The sequence below is a fragment of the Apteryx rowi genome, unplaced genomic scaffold, assembly GCF_003343035.1.
Source record: "Apteryx rowi isolate R43461 unplaced genomic scaffold, aptRow1 scaffold_356, whole genome shotgun sequence".
In the NCBI taxonomy this organism is placed as follows: Eukaryota; Metazoa; Chordata; class Aves; order Apterygiformes; family Apterygidae; genus Apteryx; species Apteryx rowi.
Window position 1 is genome coordinate 133,333 of NW_020450041.1, and position 22,898 is coordinate 156,230.

The window sequence follows — 22,898 nt, forward strand, 5'->3', positions numbered from 1 at the left end:
ATAACCTAAATCACCCCGGAAGCAGGGAGATGGCAGCGACTACCCCCACACTGGGGAGAACTACACAGACTGACTTATTTCACTTTTTAGTGACTCCAAGACCTTCACACACCCTGCCCTACCTCACCCCATCCCATCCCACCCAGCAGAAGCTGAGGATATGCTCATTTCCATCTCTTCCGACACCAAGACACTCCCATCCCTCCCTCCTCTCTCACACACATGTACTTATCTTCCTCTCTTAATTATTGCAAGGACATTATGRGATTTTCAGATGTGCTGTTTAGCAGCCTCCAAAGCATCCTCCCGTGATGCCACTGTCCAGCATTCAGGTGGAGAAAGGCCCAGCTGCTGTACACCAACTGCGCTGCACAGACCTCACTCACCTCGATGCCAGCCAAGTATCCAGACCTCCAACATCAGGGCAGGGAGGCTGGTTGACACCTGCCACGGACTCGCCTGTGGGGCCAGAACATGCTGTTCTGTTCCTTCTCTGTTTTTGTGGGGGATGGGAAGGAGACTATTGGGCCAAAGCTTCAATTTCTCTATTAGTCAACTCTCACTCTGGCACAACTTGGATTTCAAGACTGTTTGGGGCTTAGGAAAGCCATCATCCTCCTAAAGTGGACTTACAATTGCCATATTGAAACTGCTTGGCAGCTTTTATGCAGGAGCCAAGCTTTCAGCTAGTGCAAGATCAGTACAGCCCTCGTCACCTCCTTGCCGACATCACCAGGTGCCAGTGTGTGCCATTATTCACCTTTCGGGATTAGCCGGAAGAGATAAAATATCTCAGTTCTTGATATCTCAGCCAAACAAAATCCTCCCGAGGGAGCCTTTCCCCAGACAGCAGGTGGCGGGATCAGTGCACTCAGCCTGAAGGGACAGGAGGTGGGATCCTATTCCTATTTACACCGGATCTGGTGCAACTGCTCTGGAGTCACTCCAGGTTCTCACAGCCAGAGACAAACCACACGATGAGCCTTGAGCAAGACTCGCTGACAGAGAGGGGAACAGAAGAACTCATCTTACCAAATGAATGGCTAAAACCAGATTCCTTTCAAGAAAGGTGAAAAGACTTTGCATATCTTGTGTCACTAAAAAGAGGTGAGGTCCACTACAGCGTTCCCATACTGATGGAGATCATGCACAGGAGCAAGAGTAGGAGAAGGAGAAAAAAAGTTTGCATCAGTGGAGGGCATGAAACACTGGGATTAAAGAGAGCAACATTCCCAGGGGGTTGGCAGGGCAAACAAGGCCTCCCACTCTGCCTTCATAAAACAGAGRAACACATCAGAGACCTGTACCACTACCTCACCGCTGGCCTCAYGCAGGCAGGAGCAGAGAAAATACCTGCCTTTGCCTCTCTAAGCCTTACTGCCTTTAGGGCCAAGCGGCTGAGTCTGTTAATCATTCCTAAGCTGCTCTAAGAACATATTTATTTATTTACTGAAGTGGACAATATTATGCTAAGTGCTTTATGGTTTTCTTGAAAGGCTTGGTTTATTTATAAAGTATTGACAGAGTCAGTAAGTTTATAATGGGCCACATGTAAAAATCAATTTCTCCAGAAGAAAAAAGTCATCAYAGCAACAAATTGTGTCCTTTTGAGTAGGTAAGTAGATGGGGAAGATCTATCCAACACACTGTGTTACTTGGCCATTCATGTAGTTAAATAGGATCTGCGAACTCAATGAACTYGGTGGCAGTTTAGGGGAACTGTCCATATATTATCTGATTGCTCTTAGGAAATCACTGCCTCACTAATCCATCAGAGTATGCCGTATGCAAGTAAGGATGAGTCTTATCTCGTCACACAAGGAGAGCTGTTAAATTTTGGAGGCTGTTCTTCAAATGAGAGCACTTGCACTTTAGCAAAATACACTGGGCACATCCTTGGTAAAAGCCATTTACTTCAACTTCTCTGTGGGAAGCCCAAGGTTTGAAGARTGACAAATCCTCAAAGAGAGATCAAATGCTAACATTGGGACCTGTAAAGTACAGATCTTGGAAAACATGGGACGGAGTCTGAAGGACCAACAGGACAAGGTGGCATGTGGGCAGGGGAAAAGAAAGAGATTTGCTCTCACAGCAGAGGACACGGGCTGTATCCAAGAGAATGATTTTCTCAACAACTGGAAATCAAATACAGGATAGACCTCCTATAGGATTTTGAACAATGAATAAAGAACATCCAAGATAGGTAAGATAACTCAGGCAGGAAAACACAGGGATGTAGGATTCACTRCTTTGTCAAAAATCTTCCTTTCTTCTCACTAAAGTAAGGAAAAATTGCTTTGGCGCCCTCACAAAATCTGGATGTCCGTCTGCCCTGCTACCACATGCCACAGAAAACATGAATCATAAATCCAGGGAATGACTGGGGCTCTCCAAAAAGGTTTGCATCAGCTACCGGAAATCTGGAAGGTAAGCGGGACTGCAAGGTAAAACCTGTCAAAGGATGACGGAGAGTCCAAGTTCTTTGGCAGCCCTAGTGAATAAGAGAGAGCCTAGCCAGAGCCAGGGAAGCTTAAGACAGGCAGATCTAGCGTAGCGGGGTGCAAACACTGCGGCCCACGTTGGAGTCTGAACGGCGGAATGGAGACACGGAAAGGGAAGGTAACTGGAGCAAGGTTGCACAGCAGGTCAATGGCACAAAGTAGGGCTAAAACCCTAAGGTCCACTATCCCACTCAACTGTGCATCTTTAGACCACTTTAGCTCTGTTTTAGTTTATATCACTTCCCCCTTCCAAAGGATCTTACCGCAGTGACAAACTAAGGCTGAAATGTGTGATGCTGTCTAGGTGATTTGGACAGGACTCCCATCCAGTTCCAGTGGGGCATCCAGACCAACAAGGCCGTTTTGAAAACCTCATCCTATAGGAAGGGCAACCTCTTTATAAATCACTAACGAAGAAGAAAAAAGCAAAAACAAAAAAACAGCAAAACTGATTTATCTGGTCTCTGGAAATTGAATAGAGCAGCTGTTTTATCAGCAACAACACCTCCGCACAATATTGTTGGGGAACTAAACTAAATCCAATGAATAGACTGTCTGACTCAAAGCACTAGTAAAACTCCTTTACACCTTCCTCCTTACAGTAATAATTTTAATTGTTTCAATTATTTCCATCTAATCTCCTTGATAGATGTTTTGAAATTTAAACCCAGCCCAAGGTCCACACATTATATTAAAAAAAGAAAAAAAAAAAAGCAGACAAAGACAAGCAGCTACAGAGAATTAACAAAGCTACAAAATTAATTCTAGCACAGGATTTTGGATGCATCCAACATCACTCCTGCTCTGCATTGCTGATAATTTCAAGAATTTCCAGTACTAGGAAAAAGAATATTTTTCAATTCACAACAGACTGACTATAATGCCCTATTTATGCATTTTCCTTATTAGTATTATTATAAATCAAATTAGTCAACATGGCCTCAAGTTTTACCTCCTCTTCTCTCAAATATTACCTAGTTCTTTTTCTCAGCTAAACAAATTGCTCTCCTCCTGCGTTATTTGCCGGGGGTGAGGACTGCGTGCCGCGCAGGAGGGAGCATGCCATCTCCCTGCTGCGAGACGCGCGGCGACGCAGCACCGGAGGAGCTCAGCATTCCCGGGAGGGCGACAGGGACAGGGCAACGCGCTCGTCCCAGCAGGGCACGGTCCAACCCACCCGCAGGGCAGCAGCCCGCCACGGTGCCAGCATTTGCCATGAATCACCAGGAAACTGCAGCCCTTCCAAATGGGTAAGTCCCAAAGCAAGGGAACGTCACCATGTGAAGATGCCAGCGAGGGATGTGGGTCAAATTCAGACTTCCTGCGAGGGGAATGGAGACAGAAGGGTGCCGACTGCCCAAGAGCACCCAAAACAGCAATGATGGGCACAGGGAAGAAAAATACCACACAACAGCTCCGCTCCGTGAGTTTCCTTAGGACTCCTGGAAAATCTGTTGAGCTTCTGTCGCTAACAAGAAGGGTCCCCTGAGCTGGCTGAAGGAGGCTGATAATGAATTCACACGCAGCAAATTAGCCGTGGTTATTTTTACACCAGGCTGCGCGCCTCTGCCTCGGCTCAGGCGGAAACGCTCTGGGAGCCGAGGACTTCCTCGCTTGCTCCCACAGTCTTCCCCCAAAGGCTGCCACCTGCTCTCGTGCACCGTTCCGCCTCCCCGCTGAACTGCGGGGCGAGTAACAGCTACGGGATCTGCCATCTCCAGGCTTTCCACGGAGGAGCCGGCCACCCCGAGCCTCTCCGCCCGCGGAGCAGCGCCAGGGGAGCTGCAGCAACTTGCCTCCATCCAACGCTCTGCAGAGGAGGGAGCTGGGAGACGTAACTAGCTATYGGTTGGGATACGCTTATTAAATAAAATTAATGCCAGGACACAGAGAGAGAATTCCCATCTACTGCCTGAGGGCAGGTGTTTAATGCAGCATTTTATCCCCTTTTCTCTTCTTTCTGGCCTGACATATTTTACCATCTCCAAGTAGTTTAATGCTATACAGACTGTCTATTTCCCTTCTGATGGGTTCTGCCTCCATCTAAAGTCAGCTTTTTGCTTGCTCCCCTCGACAGCAGTTCACTATGATTTTATCTTTTCTATTAGGCAGTGATTGCAAAACCTCAGAGGGTTCATTAGGAGCTTGATAATCCCTCCAGATTTATTAGTCTAAATTGCTCACTCCCATCTCTCATCCCCATTTAAATATTACTAATTTCCTTAACCATCTCTTCCATCTGCCCAGGTTTTGCCCGATGTCACCTTTCCTCTTTTACGATCCCTGTCAAAAATCTGGTTCGTTTTGCTGAGGGCTGGTCTTTTGGACAAAGCAGTAAAATAAATCAGGGTAAACAGATTTATCTCCTGTGAGAGTATCCACCAAGTTCATTTCTTTCTAACCTACCTCACAATTGCAGTATAGGGTTTCAAAGAAAAATTTCAGCTCTTGACCCACATACAAATGCTAATCAAACCCATGCTCAAAACCAGGACCAGGGTGGGGTACCTTAATTTTTAGTTATTTCTGCTGTGGGAGCACCATCCACGAACACGGACTTCATTGTGCTAGGGGATGTGCAGATGGAGATCTCTCACTATTTGCATTATAGCAACATTGACAAGTCCAAATTATGAATTGGGGCCCCCAAATCATAAGGCTAAGAAAAAAAAATTAGTATCTTGGTTGTGTGACGGACAAAGTGGGAGAGAGGTCCTCTCTCTCCTAAACACGGTGGGGCATGGGAGGTAGGAACCTGGAGTCAGCTGGAAGAGGCTGTGTTTGGGAAGGGCTCAGGCGGGCGCTCCCTGCTTGCTGGGATTAGGAAATATTCTGAATAGTTCAAGATTTTGACCAGGAACCAAGGGGGACAGTCACTGTCATTTACCAGGTCTGTAAGCAGCACAGCCACAGTCTCATTTGGGTCTGGGACAGGAGATGAGAAATGATAAAGCAGCAACAACTGCCTTAACACAAGCAACCTTAAAACAGGAGATCTTCACATCCCGAGAGCTTAGCTCTACCCTCCCAGTGCCCATCACTGGCTCACCCCCTCCAGCTATTTCCCCTCCTTTTACTTCCCTGACAGGTGCCAATCATTTCTGTGGGAAAAAGGAGGACCAGCGAGCTACGTCTCGCTGGATTGATATCGAGCAAGGTTAGGACCTATGGATTGCATGCTGAGCAGGAACCTGAATGCTATTAGCTCAGGTAGAAAGCTTGTGAGTAGCATTTTTCTCTTGCTGACATCTCCTTTGAATATCCCTTTTTCCTTTCTGTCTCCCAACTGCTCTCCGGGCTTTCAACCTCTCCGTTTCACTTCTCCCCCTTTCTCTTCTCCACTAAAGCTCTCCTTCCTACACGTTTGGCTCCATCCGTTCCCGTCTGTCTCCCACCCAAACACAAAGCGTGATTCAGCTCTCGGCTTTCCTGGCACACACACACACAGGCATAAATATTAATAGAAATTAGAGAATATGAGTATCATTTGGGGTTGGAAGGCACCTCCACTTAATCATCCAGTCCGTCCTGCCACACTCAGGTTTCTATCATCCCTACAGCAGCATTAATCGGTAGGTATCTGGTCTCCCCAGGGGTAGCATTTCCCTCATTCCACTTGGCAGCCTGCTCAAGAGCTTTGTAGCTGCTGCGGCAAGAGAAGTTTTCCTAATGTTTATTCTGGGCTTCCCCCTGCTGCTGCCTAAGCCCATTACTCCTTGTTTAGCACAGTACTCAGGGATTTAAGCACACGATCCCCCCATTAATGTTATTAGTAGCTATAAAACTAAATCACCAGGGGCCGTGTTGAAAAGATACACCCTGCTCTGCCTGTCGCATTCGTGGTATCATCCCTTCAGTGTCTCACGCAGCCGCCAGCCGCTCTCCACGGCGCAGCAGCAAGGCGCTCGCCTCCTGGCCCTCTGCGCCCGGGCAGCAGCACCGCCTGCCCTCCTCCCAGCGCCGGGAAGGGGCTCCGCTGCAGACAGCCTCAGCGCAAACCAGGCGAGCCCGACCCGAGCCAACAGCCCTGTCCTCAGGGGGCTTCAGGTCAGAGCCTGGAGCCGGGCCCTGGCTGCAAACAGCAGGTCCAAGAGGGCAGGACCTGGTGGCTTCACCTCCTCTCTTGCACACTTTCACAGCCCAGCTTGGTCAGGGAAGGCAGGAGGAAGATGTTGCAGCAAGAGCACAGCTCTCAGTTAGCAATCGCCTGCCCCTGCTGCGGGTCTCCAAGAGCCCACACAACTCATCACATGGGCTCAGAAAATCCGTTCTGCAATCACGTCTACGAATCCTGCCTTTGGCGATGGCACAGCATCGCTGCTGCCACGCACCAGGTTGCCCTCACCTCCTGAAGGCCAGGGCAAGACTCTTCTGAACTGATGTCCAGGTCTGCAGAGGGACTCTCTGCCTTGGCCTCCCCCCCCRGCCCACGGCCTGCACCCTGCCAGCATGTGGCTCTGCCCACTGCTCGCACAGGCTGGGGAGATCAGCTGCCATTAATGTGACTCTACACACGCACGGGAGAAGAGCCGAGAAAAACGTCTTACCAGATTAGTGAAGATATACGTGTAATAGGCAGACGCCATTCCCAGTTCAGCTGCCTGTGAAGGAGAGGAAAGGAGATTAGACTAGAGACTGACAATCTTCGATCTTGATTCCCACAAGGCAGAGACTAGGCCACATTTGCTTTTTCATCCTTATCACAACGTACAAATGCTGCTGTCTTCTTACAAGCAGGGAAGGGTGGGACACAGCAACACAATTTGACCTGTGAAATTAAAGTCCCAGGAACCAATTTTTCAGCAGGACTGAACCTACCTCTGAAGTCTCCTCCCTGCGACAGTACTGACAAAGCACCTGCACAGGAAGCAGAGCTGCACGGTACAGAAAAATAGCACAGCAGTGCCCTGAACTTGCACTTCCAGACCCTTACGCTGAGCTCGTCTAACCCTGTGGCACATTTCACAACAACCATCACAACTGCTGCATTTGGCCCCAGTTAGCAGGTGCATCCAGCCACAGAGAACGTGCAAGGAAGAAGCCCACTAGAAGTAAAAGCTTTTGGTACCCCTAACAGCAATGGCTCGTCCAGACACCGACAAGGTGAGGCRGCTTCCTAAAGCGCCAGCCTGAGGGGAAAGTGGTCTCCAGAGCCCCTTGGGGTGAAGAGCTCCAGCTTTAATATGTGTTGTGAGGAAAGTGAGGTTGGATGAGGGTTGCTTGTTTGTTGATTGGTATGATTTTGTCTCCTGTTCAAATATCAAATTCTTTGCGAACATACTGAAGGAAAGCACTAGTCAAAAGAGCTCAGCGCTTGTCTCCCTTCCCTGCAAACACTGGGAATGCAGGGAGCAAGGAGGAAGGAGCTCTTTTGGAGTTACAGGAAAGGGATGGTCATCCCAGCAGTGGGTTTCCCACATTTATCAGTCAAATGGGGGCTCCAGTCCTGCAAATTGATTAGCATGAATGAAACCAAGAACTCAGTTCTCCAGAATTTAGACAGGGTTTTGATGGCCACAGAAATAGAAAGGAAGAGGGTAAAAGTGCACAGAGATGCAAAAAGAAGGATGGTTTAAGCAAACAGATTTTTCTGAGAGATGATCTGCTCTGGAGACCAAAGACCAGATCATTGAAGTTTTTTCCAAAATCCGGAATTCTCAGTCCACAAGGAGTTGGTTGTGGGAACAGATGCTCAGGAAAGTGGGGGATTAATCTGCAAATCTTTCTGAAATCAGGAGCCTGTGTTTCATTGCCAAGCACAGCTGGCCTCAAATCATGCTTCTGGACCTCGGCAGAGAGGACTGCAGATCACCTCAGACCGTTTAGAGGCATCGGAGGCAGGAGGGAGGGACCAAGGGGAGCATCTCTCTCTCTTTCTTCTCTCTTTCAATCTCCTGCACTAGCTGGAGGATAGCGGCAACAGAAGGTGAGTGAAGGAAACAGATATAGAAAAAAGGAGGCTTAGATGGCACCTTTACCTATTCCTGCATACTCTACTTGACCTATTTCCCTACAATTAAATGCGGCGGGCGCTGCACTGGATGGACACGTTACTTTCAGAGGGGCTCTGCAAGCATTTCCGCTCCTCCCCAGCCAGCTGCCACACGTCCCCTCGGTGACGCACCTCTCAACCACACTGCAGAGGACGGCTTTGCCCATTCCTCCGCTTCCATCAGTTGCAYGTAACGTTAATTAACAAAGTAAATGGACAGCATCTGCTACACTAGTCATAGCTGAGATGGTACAGCCTGCAGAAAGGAAGAAAAGGACCACTATACATTTGTGAGGACCTTTGCCCAATAAGGGGGAGACCGGTGAGGACAAAATAAGCGCGGGGAGCAAGAGATGAGCAGTGACAACAGCACTTACCCCGTGCCACGCACGGCGTTGTCCAAATGCTCATGGCCGATGCAGCTCTGCGATCGGCGAGGTCGCCGTGCCGGCCACACCTTGGAGGGAGCCGGACGCGGGCAGCGTGGCAAGCTTCGGCCGCCCCGTGCCCGCAGAGCTGCACGGCCCTTCTGATGCACGTTGCTGTCCTCCCCCTTGCGCAGGCGGCAAGATGGAAACAGCAAAACGATTCGATCAGAAATGCACGGCGACTCCAAGGGGGAGCGAGCGAGCAGGCTAGCGAGGAGCCTCCGCAGCCTCCCAACAGCCAGCTTTCCAGGCTGCCGCCTCACCTCTAAACCCCCACGCGATAAAATCCGGCACCCAGGTCCCTCCCTTCTCCCTTCCTGGGGACAGCAATAATGTCAGCTCTCCCTCTGACCTACTTTGAAGTCGGTGCCTTTGATTTCAAGGGCAGAAAATCAAAGCGAGCAACAAAGCGTCTTTCTCCGTCCATCGCTCCCAGGCACTTCACACACCTGCTGGCAGGTGGGAAGCCAGGACAGACTGGTAATCTGGGAAGCAACCGTGTGTCTCGAGACCATATGTGGAGGGTGAGAGATGAGAAACTGCCATTTCCCTCATTGTCCAAGGCCAGGAAAAGTCTGCTAAGGCAGGTTTGACCAAAGGCACCTTCAAATCAATGGCATATTTTCCTTACCTTTCCTTGCCCAACCTTTGGGATGGGGCTGAGGACTTGCCAGACATGACCTCACCCCCCTGCTCTGCTTGCCTCTCTATAAAGAAAATACTTTCTGGGTTCTCCAGGTGCAAGAATTTCCTAGATAATAAGCTTATTATTTATTTGCTGCCCCTTGCAATCCTTTAGGCAGGAAGATTACATTAAATTTTCCAGACCTGCTGAAAAATCTTGGCAATCTYTGACATCCTTATCAGTCGTGACACCAGCGCACTTGAGAGCGGGGAAGGGAGACCGCGTGTGCCGAAAGAGCCGCTGCTGCGCGACTGTAGCAAGTCACTATGGCAACAGACAGAGGGGACAACCCGCTATTAACTCAGAAACCAAAAATAAAATAAAATTAAAATTAAAAAAAAGAAAATTGTTGGGGAGGGCCAAAAACCTGCCAATCACCCCAGCAAGATCCCGCTCTCCAATTTCTTCACGTTTCACCTGGTTCAGAGCCCTACGGGCCCTCACAAAGGTCCGGCAGCGTGTGCCGGCAGATTGGGACCCGGCCGGCAGCCCGGGGCCCGTGAGAGGCCCCTGCCGGACCTCGGCCTCGGGCCAGGGTCCAGCACCGCCACAGGGGCCGGGGGCACTCGCTGCGCCGGCGCTCGCCGCTGCCCAGGTCCCGGGGTGTGCTGTGCCTTCACGACTGAAATTCTCCTACTGTTCCTTGACATCTGCCACACAGCAGTCTTTTTCCTATACTGAAAACTGGCTGGGAGCTTTCAGAAGAACCATTTTTTTCCCCCCAAAGCAGCAGGTTTGGGTTTTGCCCTCCCAAGGAACTGCTGGTTTGCACAACTTTCCATCAGCATCCGCGCTCCCTGCCCCCAGAGAACACCCTTGGAACGTGATGAAATGCCTCACTGATTTTGGCATTTTCAGACAGAACATTTGCATTTCTACCTTGAAATAACTGCTCATTTAGAAATATAAAATTACATGCAGTGGAAAAAAAAAGAACCACTCTAATGGTTTCTGCTGGCAGTCAGCAGGGCTGAATTTGATACATGTCAGGGCCTTTGAATGACTGACTCCCTGATAGCGCATCCAGGACACTGCGCAATGCATGCAACAGCAGCCATCCCACACCACGGGGCGACTCCACCTCCTCGGTCCTGCCTTGATGCAGCAAAGAACTTCTTGTTCCTTCCAGGATATGGGAAACTATACACAACTTCAGGCTCCATCTGGAGCCGCTGCTCAGTTTTGAAGGGCTATCTAAACAAATGCTAAAAACTGTGGCAAGAGACCATTTAAAAATCAACATGACTAAAATAAAATCTCAGTTAATAAGACAATAAAAAGGGAGCCACAAAGTTAGAAATGTACTTCAGGGGAAAAAAACAAAACAAAAAAAACCAAAACAAAACCCTACTGCACTGATTGACTAATTTCCAAGTGCTAAGCAGCCTTCCACTTCCACTCCAGTCTGATGGCAACTGGAACCACAGGCCTGCAACACTTTTAGAAATCAAATATATCAGCTCAGAGCAATTATACCATTCCTTCTATAGATACAGTCCAGAAAGAGAGCAAATTATTTTCCCCAGAAACTCCATCAGTGGCAACTCCTCTCCCAGCAGAGATCACGTCCAGCGTTGCAGCAGGAATTTTTACACTCTAATATCATATAATACCTGCAAGAGTATGCTCATATACCCACACGGTACCTCATTCAACAAAAGCAGCAGCATCTACAAATGTAACACTTAAAAACACTTACCTTCTGCAAAATGGTATGAGACATGGAGGCGTTGGCATGTACAATGATAGTAGCTGTTTTGTCATCTCTGATCTCTTTTAGGAGGGGGGTAGGGTCCCGGCTGTCATCTAGCATCCGGACTGAGAGAGTATCCTTGGAAATGAGGAACTGGCGAAGCAACTTCTCTAGGTTTAAAAGGCCTTAAAATGAAAGGGGAAATAAAACAGACATTTTTTAAATTGCATGCTTGGTTCAAAGAACATCTCTCCAGTGACCTGTGATCACCCTGGCAGGAACCAGTCCTGCACTAGTTCTGTGCCTGCATGCTAAAATGCAAGGAATTTGTGGTCACAGGTTAGGCTCATTCCTTGGGTCAGCAGGGGACGGGAAAAGATGGAGCTTCTCCAGTTGTTCTGCAGCTACCCGAAAAAGTAGCCTTGAAGACCCCTTGGGAAGAGATAAGATTGCCGATACAAATTCCCTCAGGACTGCACAATTCAGGCATGTTCTCCGTTATCTAATGGCACATGGGGGAGTTTTTCCTGGTTATCACTGGTTGCTAGAAGATGATTCTTCCTTGTAAACTTTTGCATTACTAACTCCCAAACTAAGTGCTTCTGCGAGGCACAGTCTGATACCTCCGAAGATCCTGGAGCACTGTGATAGGGAGATGTTCGTTTCCCAGGATGCATGTCCCTGGGGATGAAAAGCTCTGCAGYGTGTCAGATGAAGCAGAAATCATTGTAAGAAAACAAAAATAGCTATACATAAAAATAGCAATGCAACTGTGAGTATAGTCCTAGCACAGTGCAGACTTAATTAAGGACTGAGGATTCCTAGAGAAAACCCTTAAGCCCACAATAAAACAAACAAACAGAAGTATGTTTGGTGCTTCTTCTATCCAGCTGCTTATTTTCATGTAAGAAATAATCCCTTCTGTCAAATTTGATTGATCAAACAGGCCCCCAGATTTAATCATTAGCGAGATGCAGACAGCTACATGGTCACACACATCTTGSTCCTATAGGAAGACAGCTCAAAAAGGAAGGGAAAAGTTGAACCGAAGGAAATCAAAAYAGTGAAGAGCAAAAGAACAGAACTGAGAAGAATCAAGGCCCGGCTGCTGGAAGAACAAAAAAAGTCTTCATTTCGAGCCAGAGCTCTGCTCTTAACCTAAACATAGCTTTGACTGTATTAAACAGTTCATTCTCCCAGAAGGTCAGGGGATGGGGAAGCGATACAATGCAGCGAGATTAGAGTTAGAGTGCTGCTTTCAAGGACTCCTAGCACTTCACAAAGGTAACAAAGCAACGCATTAAAAGGGATACATCCTAGATGAGGAGCCTCTTATTCACAGTGAAGAGTTTCTCAGCAAGCCAAGCTTGCACTGAGCTCTTTACAATGCATTGCCTCTTACCTTTCCCCCTTTCCACAGGTAGGAACTCAGCAGGGAACCACGAAAACAGCCATAACCAGGGCTTCTCTGGATCACACAGACTACTTCATCTTTCTCAGTGGCGGGTCAATTTGCTCTGTGTGGAGGACACATGGCCTAGACCCTACTTTAACACTTTTCTTGGTGCTAGCTCAAGTGAACTGTAAGTTTTGCCTAAGCCCTCCATTTGATTCTGTGGGTTTTATTTTCACCTTCTTCCACAACCTACATGGGATCAGAAAGGTTGCTGTGAATAACAGTACTGTGAATAACAAACTTAGTTAGGGCTCAACCCCGCAAACTGTGCTGCTGCAAAACTGCAGAAGATTTTAAGAACACTGTACTAACTTTATTCAATGAAAGTCTTGGACAAAAAAAAAAAAAAAAAGGGAATTTACCCAGCTTTTTCACAGTGGTCTAAATTTCATGGCATTTTGCACTGTACTTAAGAAGTGGACATTTGGGAAGGTGGGAGCAAAGCTAGACACGGCTCCCCAAGYACTCATTACCAAACCTGAACTGATTTTAAGTCAGTGATGAGGGCTGAACAGACCTGCCCCACTAACCAATGCCAGAACGCATCATTAGAGCTGGCACTAAAATCCACGGACTGAAGTCCCCAAGAATATCACCGAACATAAAATGTTTCTGTCCTTGGAGAGCATTCTCAGGCAAACATCACGGTGAAACATGAGCTGTCATTAGGGACTGCTTGCACCGCAGTAGTTATGGAGGCACTGCCAAAGATCATGGCCCCATGTTGCTCAGCTTTGCATGACACCAAGTAAAAGTGAAAGCCATGCTATCTTGCAGGCCAGCCTGTTTGAAGGGGAAATGCAGATTTACACCATGATTTGGCTTTTGAGGGGACAGATATTCATACTTAAGGGGTGGAGGGTGGGGGGGTGGGCAGTTTTCAGCTATCCCCTTTAAAAGGTACTGTTTCCAGTTATTTTCAGTCTTGCAAAAATAAAATTAGATCCTGCTCCTTAATTCGACAGGCTGCCTGCCTCAGTGTGCGTTAATGATGCAGACTGGAAAGCACTCCCTAGGCCAGCTGCTGAGAGTTGTGTGATTCGCATCGGCCCTTCAGTTTCTGCTCCTTTGATTAACGCCCCCTTCCCATTTTTCTCTCTGCTGGTTACCTCTCCAGCCCCTTTGCCGGCTCTTCCTCCACCCCCACATCCCCAGGTAAGAGAGCCGCCGTGGCCTCGGCATTAAAGGCGGCAGAGCCCAACTGGTAAGTCTCTAAACCGCATCGGGCACAGCGAGGAGGAAGAATGGCCAGGGAAAGAAAGCAAGCCTTTCATCTCCTCTCCTCTAGCTGGATGAAATTATCATTCCCCAGCACTTTAGATCCTACCTGCAGCCTCATCAGGCCTCCCGCTCGCAACTCCTCTTGTCACGTGGAGGGAAGACTCTACTAGGCGAAGAGACTCCCTTTTGTTCTGACGACAAGGGCATGCGAGACRCTGCTGCTGCTTCGCAGGCCCAACACGAGCGAGGGCTTGCAGACCCCTCCTGGCAACTCCGAAGTACTAAGTGAGGACGACCGTGTGTGGAGAGGCTGGATTAGGCCCAGCCTGTCTGTACAGCTGCAGCCTCTGCTGCCGGGTGGATGCAGAGGAGATGCCCAAGCAGGGGTATCCACAGCCCACACGGGCAGCCACAGGTCTGCTGGGGACCAGAAGTACGCACAGAGGTAGGTCAGTGGTTAGAGCTGACCTATGGGAAGTCCTCACCTCGCTTCGTGGTCATCCCCGGTCATTGCTCTTCCCCATGTGGCTATTGGAGCRAGGGAGACGGGCTCCTTCTCCCCAGGTGTTGCTGGTGGAGGCCCAGAGGCCCAGCGGTTCTGTTTATGGCTGCATGGGGTTTTCCCTGCTGCAACTCCCTCACCCTAATGGTCCCTTCTGCTTTGGTGCAGCGTAAGGAACCAGACAGCCCAGCAGGATGAGATGCCACTTTCCTAAGGTTCCTGATTACCTTGTTCAGTAGCAGCAAGTCCAGGAGCAGAATTAGTGAATGCCATCAACTACCCCCATTCTTACACCCAACAGGATTGCCTCAAACATCTCCCTGTGGCACTAGGGAACCATGAGCTTTTTGACTCAGTCCCTTGGTCTCTAGTCCCAAATACCGGACTTTATTCCCCCCCACCACCAATTGGAGTGAGACAGCTGTTTACAGAGGAGCTCTTAAGATGTTTATCCATCTCAGTACTTGTCTGTATTGCCTTTTCTTGTCAAGTATTTCATACAAATGCACAAAGTGTTTCATGTTAGGACTTCAGAGCACTTCATAAACTAGTTAATTATTCCACACCGCAGAGAAACTGAGTCACATAATCTTATTCTGTTCAGCATTGCATTACATTTATGCTGGCCTAACTCCATTGACTTTGGGGGTCATTTTCTGCTTCTACCAGAAGAAATGACAATCAGTGCACAGAGGAAGGATATGACTTCTACCAGGGACAGTATGAGCCTGATGGGATAGGACCCAGGAGTCCCATCAAGCAGCCTTGTACTTAAAACAAAACAGCTATGACTTTCTCTCCTGGGATCTAAATAATAACATCCTTCAAAACAGGATTTCTTCACTCATGAAGACAGTTCATATGCTCCCCTGATTTGTCTTCAGAAAACCTCCCGAAAGCCCAGAGTGCCTCCACTTAGCTGTTTAAGGGCTATGCTTAATAGCACTGCTTGTCCTAAGGGAAAATGAGGGCTTGTGCTCCTGCATGAAGCTGGATTGTGCCTTTCCTGCGCTCCATGACAGCCTGAGAGCACGCTGCACTACAATCCTTGCTCAGGTAAGGCCCTTACCGAGCATAAAGAACAGGATGCACTGGCACGAAAGGCACCTGACCCTCTCTTTCCCTGGGTCTGGGAAAGACCCAGGTTGCACAGCACATCCTAGACACTGAGCTATCCAGGAATACCAGAGTGAAACAAACTGGATCGATTCAGTTAAAAGGATGTTAGTTTAATGCAAACAATTTGGTTCCCAAGATTTTTGATCCAGCTAAATGAAGAATCAAATTAATACCCCGCTGCATTCAATGGAAGGCACCTGCATGTTTCAGCATGCAACTGGGGAGGAGGGCAGGGGTCTACAGAGATGAGATGATGTGTATGTGTGCTCCGTGCCTGGCAGCAGCGTGAGGGCAGAACTGTGAGCATGCTGCACTGCAGGTGAGAAAACCCAATTATCTATCCTCCTCCTATCTATCTACTTTTTTTTCTTTAAGGTTAAGGTTACACAATGAAAAATACCAGTACTGAAAGTAAYGTAGGAACATTTGCATGATTTTGATTGCATCATTTTGGGCCAGGTCCTCCTGTTAGGGTACATCTGAGCATACCTATTGAAGTCAATTCCCTGATTTGTATCARCTGAGGCTGTGGTCTCCCCAGGGTGCATAAAGCAAAATGAAAACTCAAGAACACTCTTATTCCTCTGTCTCTGTGMAGGAGTCAACCACAATGCTCTGTGYTACTAGCACAGCAGGCAATGTGAGTAGGAAGGATGCTGCCTTTCCTATGTATCTGGACCCACGGTCAGAGGCTGGAGGTGGCATGTGCTGCTAAGCTATTGCCAGTGTCCCCAGAGCTTATGCTGGATCCATGTGCTTTTACAAAGCCCCTGATCTAGGCTTCTTTGTATGGTCCACTCTAGTCCTAATGAATTTGACTATGGGATAATAAAAGCAAAATAGCTGGTGTGTAGTAACCACACTTATCTACATGCTGACTATAAAAAAACCAAAACAAAACAGAAAAAAACCCCACACACCAACAAAAAACAACAGAACAGCAGCAACAAAAAACTTTCCTCTCTCCAAGCACTATGATGCAGAGCCTGCTCCTGCCATTTTAGAAGAGTTATGCAGAGAAGAATATGGTCTTGCCGAGGTGAACGCTCCAGCATCCAGATGCACAATTACCAGCAGATGTATGGCTGCAGAGCCCAAGAGGGTGTGCAATGTATCAACTATTAATCAAGTCCTGCATTTAGGCCACAAATTGCATGTGAGTTTGGGAAAGACACATTTCAAAAAAAAAAGGGATACTTGCCTAAAATAACCTCCAGAAAAAYGCTTAAACCTTTTTTTTCTTCCCCATTTCAAAAACCCATCTGTGCAAGCAAAACACGCTTCAGATTGTCAAACAGAAGGCAGGCAGTCTCTCCCCATCCCCTTTCCACCTCTCACAAACACCAGGAACACCTCCATGTGGCAACAAGGTGAAAACCTGCCCTGCAGGTCTCYGCTGTTTCAGGCTGCTCCGCCTGAATAGCAGCCTGCCTCCGACAGAAGGGACCCGGCTGTTAGGAACCAGGGAAATGAACACCCTGGTAGGCAGCAGGAGGGAGCGCTGGTCTCCAGCTATCAAACACTGCCTGTTCAGGGAGGGTTTCACTGCTGCCAGTGGGACGGGCAGGACCTTCTCCACAGCGGGAGGCACCAAACACGCAGAGGGAGATGAAACAGAAGGTACCTGGGAGCAGGGGGACGCTGAACCCAGCCTGGGAATTACTTACATTCAGCTTTGGCACAGATGAGGCAGGCAGTGGTGCAGTTAAAGAAATTCAGGATTCCTGCCACRGCCACGCTTATGTCGGTGTTGCTGGGGTGCAGATTCAGTGTGGTGAACCGCTGGAACTGCAGCTTGAGGAACTCCTCTGGCGCCACTTTGAAGTGAGGAACCTAAGTGGGGAGGAGGGGAGAGAAAATATAATTAAAGAGGAAAAAGAAATAAAAACAAGTAAATCTACCATAAAGGACCTTTGGTGTGAAATGCTCAGCAGGCAGAAAGTGAAATATCCCAATAAAACTGCAGAAGAATCACCGGAGTGAAGAGAGGAGGGTGGGTTTTGTGCAATAGCAGAAGAAAATAATTATCACAGCAACAAGAAGCCACAGGAAGAAGCGGATCAGGAAGAGTCTTGCTGAGCCACTCAGAGAAAGGCAACGGGGGCTGTGATTACAGCACAGGAAATCATTTCGGATGAGTTCAACGTAATTACCTTGGGTACTAATTGTAGCCAGGCCCACACTTGATTTTGGGCTTGCTGCCTCAGTAAATAGGGAGGATGCTTTGCAGGCAGGCAGACAGTTACACCGCCCATGTTGGAGACCCCCGGATTGTTGCTGTTGGGATCCCAGCTAGACAGGCGACATGCTGCAAATCCGCCTGTGCCAGCGGTACCAGTGTGTCGTCAGATAATTAGGAGAGATGAAGGGAAGAACAAGATGACCCTGCGCTGGTAAGGCTCAGGAGAGAGAAACAGATGCAGCAGCCAGAAGCCYTGGGTTTTTTTGATCAGCAGAGAGGTAACAGGTGGCCATAAGGCAGGCAAGCTCCAACGGGACCATAAACGCAAGTCCTAATAATACCACGTTTGCCATTAATAAATCAGAGCAGGAGGCAGGAGTGGGATGCTGTTTCCCAGGGAATACAGACAAGCTGGAGCATAGAAGCCCTGCTGAGGGACAGCCTGAGGGCTTCCTCCAAGACAGCTCCACTGCATACCTGGGCACACAGCGTACAGGGAACTGGCGGGCAAGGAGATCAAGCAAAGATGACGGGGGGTTGGCCAAACAAGGAAAAGGAATATTGTCTTCCTTTTGCTGAGTGAATTATTTGGAAGAAACAGAAGACAGAGAAAGGGAAACATCTGCTTCTGCTTCATTAGAGGAACGTCAAGTCGTCTTCTCTTCCATTATCAGTCCTTCCAGAAGCCATCACCCCATGCCTCCCATCTCTCCCCTCTTGCGAAAGGCTGTTAGTAGGCTGTGATGGCTGCTTTGCTGACAGCATAAGCTGTTTGGTTAGTAATAGGCAAGTTAAAGAGTAATAAGCTGCTATCTGCCTTGATTTCACTCTGCAGTCCTCATCCAGAGCTTTATTAACAGGAAGGGAAGCAGACTGTAAGCAAAAGGCAAATTCCTTTAACTAAAGCAGTCAGGATAGCTACAGTACAAGCCTGCTGATCATCCTCAAAGCCAGATAGAGACCGAGGCTTGCAGCAACCACTGCTAACAGAGAAGAGGGGCATGCAGACAGCAGTGAACAGCCCCCATGTCTGGAGCTGCTGCCATCCCCTCAGGCCAGCTCCAAGCCACGGAGCCGACAGCAGCCAGGCACAGAGCTCACATTCAACCTGGACGACACAGGCRCTGGGATTCCTCCTCCCTTCCAAGAGCTCTGCCCCAGAGCAACACCCCTATCAGACAGGAGGGAAGGACAATCTTTGGACCAACTCAGGAGATACAGGTTCATTTCCCAGTTTTACCACAGGCTCCTTGCGAACCTCAGGCCAGTCACTCCATCCTCTTGTGCCTCAGTCRAAAAACGTGGATACTCTTTAAGTGATGGATGTCTGCAAGCACAATGTCTCTGTGTTGCTGTATAACATTTAACACAATGGCACCAACTGATGCTACTGTGACATAAATCACAGGGAGTTACCGCAGGTTTACACCTCTAGGAGGGCAGATGGGCTCAAGCTCAAGAATCAAATACCTAAAAAGTGCACTAGAATTCACCTTTCATTTCAGAAAAAATGAAGAGACTGATGAGATCAGAGACACAGACTGCATATGAATTTCAGGGGAAACACACTTGCAATCTGTTATTGCAGAGTTGTCTTTGCCTGCGAYGGAGCGCATGTCTGGGACATTTAACTGGAGAAAGCACTACAAAACACACTCAAGAGACCCATCCTGCTATAGCCAAGAGCACTAGGTCTAAAAGATCGCTTCCATCTCTTTAACGCCGGTGGTTCTCAGGGAACAAAGAACAGCACTCATTTGCGAATGCAAGCTATTTACAGCGCTCACTTCCAGACACTCCCCCCCGTTTGGAGGCTTCAGAGAGTCCACTAAATGGCTGAGAGATGTTATCTCGCTTTAAAGGGATGAAGTATGAGAAGAGAACTCAATTTCTTTTTCCCAGAGCAGAGCTAGATCAGTGTAAGATGGTTCAAGGCTTATAAAATATTAAATCAGGCACACAGTCTGGACACAGACAAAGAGGGTTTGCATAGAYGGAACAGCACCAGGCAGAAAAGGGAGTGTCGCTTTCCAGGGGGACTGTACACAAGGTCACGGCACAGCCAGGAACTTGGACTGGGATTTGCATCTGCCAGGGCAAGCAGAGGTTTCTGCACCTGCCCGGCAATGGGGAGATGGTTCAGCATTGGCGTTGCATGCGAGGATAGCTGAAGCAAAAGGTGATGCAGGTGAAAACAAAAAGGAGGGAGACAGAAATGAGAGAGGCACAGAAAAGGGAAGAAGCTGCAAAAACAKAGGCATTAAAGGAATTTCAGAAGTTTGGACCAAACTATCAATTCTGAAATGATCATTACAAGCCACAACGGATCACGGGAAGGACGATATATCAGAGATGACAACTACAGTGAGCAGAGTTCAGTCCTCCACTTTGCCAAAGACGTCCTGGAGTACCACAGGAAGGTCACTTTCCCTGTCTGTAATGAAGTCATCAGTGCTCTGCCTTGCAGCTGTGACACGAGGACAGAATACACTGGGGACCATGTGGCACTCGGAGGTCATCCAAGGAGGGTTTGGGGAGCACAGATGGAAAGTGGGAGGTGTGTACATATAGAAATTATGACAGAAAAGTAAAATAGCAGATTTGAATGAGACATGCAACAGGCAGACCCAGGACCAGGGGAAGGCAGCTGTCACTGCAGCGAGCTGYGAGACCGTAGCTGGACCACGGCATAGGAGCAATAGTCTCAAGATGAGACCCAAGGGTGCAGAAAGCCTGTCCCAGTGGGATCTGCACAGAAGGTATTGCTGCTCGGTGTACTGGTAAATTAAAAACCTAATCCAGGCTTACTAAATCACCAGCAAAATGCAGAGTTCCTAGGGAATCCAGGCAACACCCAGCAGACAGTGTGAAAGCACTGCTGCGATCGCAGCCCGCTCGAGAGTGCCTTCCTTTTGAAGGAAAAGGTGTGGAAAGCTGGGGATGCAGGGAACGAGGTCGGGGTCTCTGCAGTGCCCCCAGGCGACTCGGCTCCCTCCCCAGACCTGCAGGGAGGGACGAGTCTCTGCCCCTGCATTACCCCCTCCCTGCTCCCTCTCGGCTCAAGGGCTTTGGTGCCCACCATCAGTCAACACGACGGCACAGAATTACTCCAACACGGGACATTTCCACTTACCTCTTTCTCCCCACAGATATTGCTGATGATAGAGCTCGAAGCTGGACTTGAGGAAGGTCCTAGGACACCTACCACCCCTTTTGGAAGAATCTGGCACACTGTGGGCACCAGAGAGAGGAAACATGTATTAGATGAGATGTCTTTATCCTCAATTTTCCAGTTGGCAACACTATCTACAGTACCTACCTTACAAAGGACACTCAAAGCGTCTTCTCCTCCTTCACACAACATATTCCCCACCACTTCTGTGCCCACAAAATCCCTCTAGTGCCCTGTCACTCGGCCTATGATGGTCACCTCTCCACCTTTCCCTAGCCCTTCCAAATCCCACCGGAGCTCATCCCCAAGCCCCAGTAACCTTGTATCTTTGACTCTGAACTAYGGTCTCTCCCACTTTTAAAACACCCCTCTTTAGCCCTATCTGCTTTGCTCCAGGGACAACGTTAACTGCAGTTTATAGAAGGTACTAAACACAGCAGTGACCTAGCTTTAAAGCATCGTATCGCAGGAAACAAACTTGAATGAATTTCTTCCCTCACCCTCTTCAGAGCTTAGTGGTAATAAGGATTGCATTACTGTTTTTCTTTTTTTTTTTTTTTTTTTTTCTAGCAGTAGTTAATCTTCTGGCTCCACGCCACCAAGGTTAGTAGAACAATAAAAAGACCCTGACAAAATGAAGAAGTTAAATCTCTCCTCTCAAGCTTTGCAGTTTAAATTGCGATCTTTTTTGTTCTTTTAATTCACAGCACAAATTTAGCCAAATGGCACTCCAAGGACTACCCAGCTGGTGTCACCTCCCTGCTGGAACTCAAATCAAACATATGGTTCAAAAATGCTCCTCTAGAGCAGTTTGCCTGATCAAAGCCTCACAGACAGAGGCAAGAGCCTCTGAACCGCAGGACTCTGCAAGGGTCGTCTGCAAGACGCCGGGCCATTGCTTATTCTGCAAGAACAGGCCACCTGCCCGGCTCAGCGCTGCCACGCACRCGGCTCCTTTCTAACTGGATAGCAGAGGCTACAGCAGCAACAGAAACACACAGCCACATTTGCTCAACCATCCTTTCTGAGAAAAGAGGATGCCATGGGGCAGGAGCGAGGCACCACAAGCTTTTATCAGTCCTGGAAAGAGCAATCTCGCAACATTTTCATTTGCAAAAACTCCCAAATCACTGCAGCAGAAAGCTGAGATTTTGAAGATATTGTCTCTTTAATATCAAATGGCTGGTTTGTTGCTGAGCACAATGCCTAATTTAGGTCTTTGGCTTACATGTCAGACAAGCTTTTGCAATGATTGTAAAAAAAGTTATCTAGATTCAACGGCTGGGAAAAGGAGCTAGAAAAATTCATACCAGAACATATTTTTTGCTGTGAGGATAATTAATCATCGAAACAGTCATAACTACAGAACATAGCAGGTTTTCTATCAACATGAAGTCTTTAAATCAAGACTGGACATCAAATGAGGGCATACTGTGCCTTTTTTTTTTTTTTTTTTTTTTTTAATACAGTGAGCTACGGGGCTCAATGTAATGTTCAGCAGGTGAATGTGCACAGCCCATTTTCTGCACAAGACAAGACCAGATGATCAGGGTGGTCATTTCTGGCCTTAGACTCAATGAGTCTCTATAGTGTAGCGGCTAGAACATGAGGCCAAAGCTGAAGACTTGGTTTGTGACTCTGGGGAATTGGTTTTACCTCTCTATCCGAGAAACAGGAAAGAAATAAGAAGGATGCTCGCACAGTTGATGGTGAGCCTCTAAGTGTAGGTACCTGATTTAGAAGGCCAGTTTATAGTCAGTGGAAGGAGACAGCTACCTCCAAGCAACCAGTCAGCATTTGTAAGACACGCTTCAGCTTCAGTTGCTCTCACATGCAGCCTGCCTCTCTTTAATGACTTTGTGGGTAGGCTTGCAACTAAAATCTCTCAAGTTAGGTGCCTCAAAGAGGCAGTGTGCACATGCCTTCTCTCATCTTACAAGCAATGAA

The 22,898-nt window shown here is 48.1% G+C and overlaps 1 protein-coding gene across 7 annotated transcripts in view; it reads right to left on the minus strand.

The window, feature by feature from the left end:
- GRIK4 (glutamate ionotropic receptor kainate type subunit 4) overlaps nt 1–22,898 on the minus strand; it is a 147,019-nt gene that overhangs the window by 55,209 nt on the left and 68,912 nt on the right. For 5 of the 7 annotated variants that reach the window (XM_026073005.1, XM_026073011.1, XM_026073006.1 and 2 more), the window contains 4 exons: nt 20,913–21,010; nt 17,265–17,430; nt 11,306–11,484; nt 7,049–7,102 (listed from right to left, as the gene is read on the minus strand). In XM_026073005.1, the coding sequence (XP_025928790.1) occupies nt 7,049–7,102; nt 11,306–11,484; nt 17,265–17,430; nt 20,913–21,010 (497 nt within the window). The remainder of the gene's footprint in view (nt 1–7,048; nt 7,103–11,305; nt 11,485–17,264; nt 17,431–20,912; nt 21,011–22,898) is intronic. The other 2 variants (XM_026073010.1, XM_026073009.1) reach the window with 1 other exon arrangement.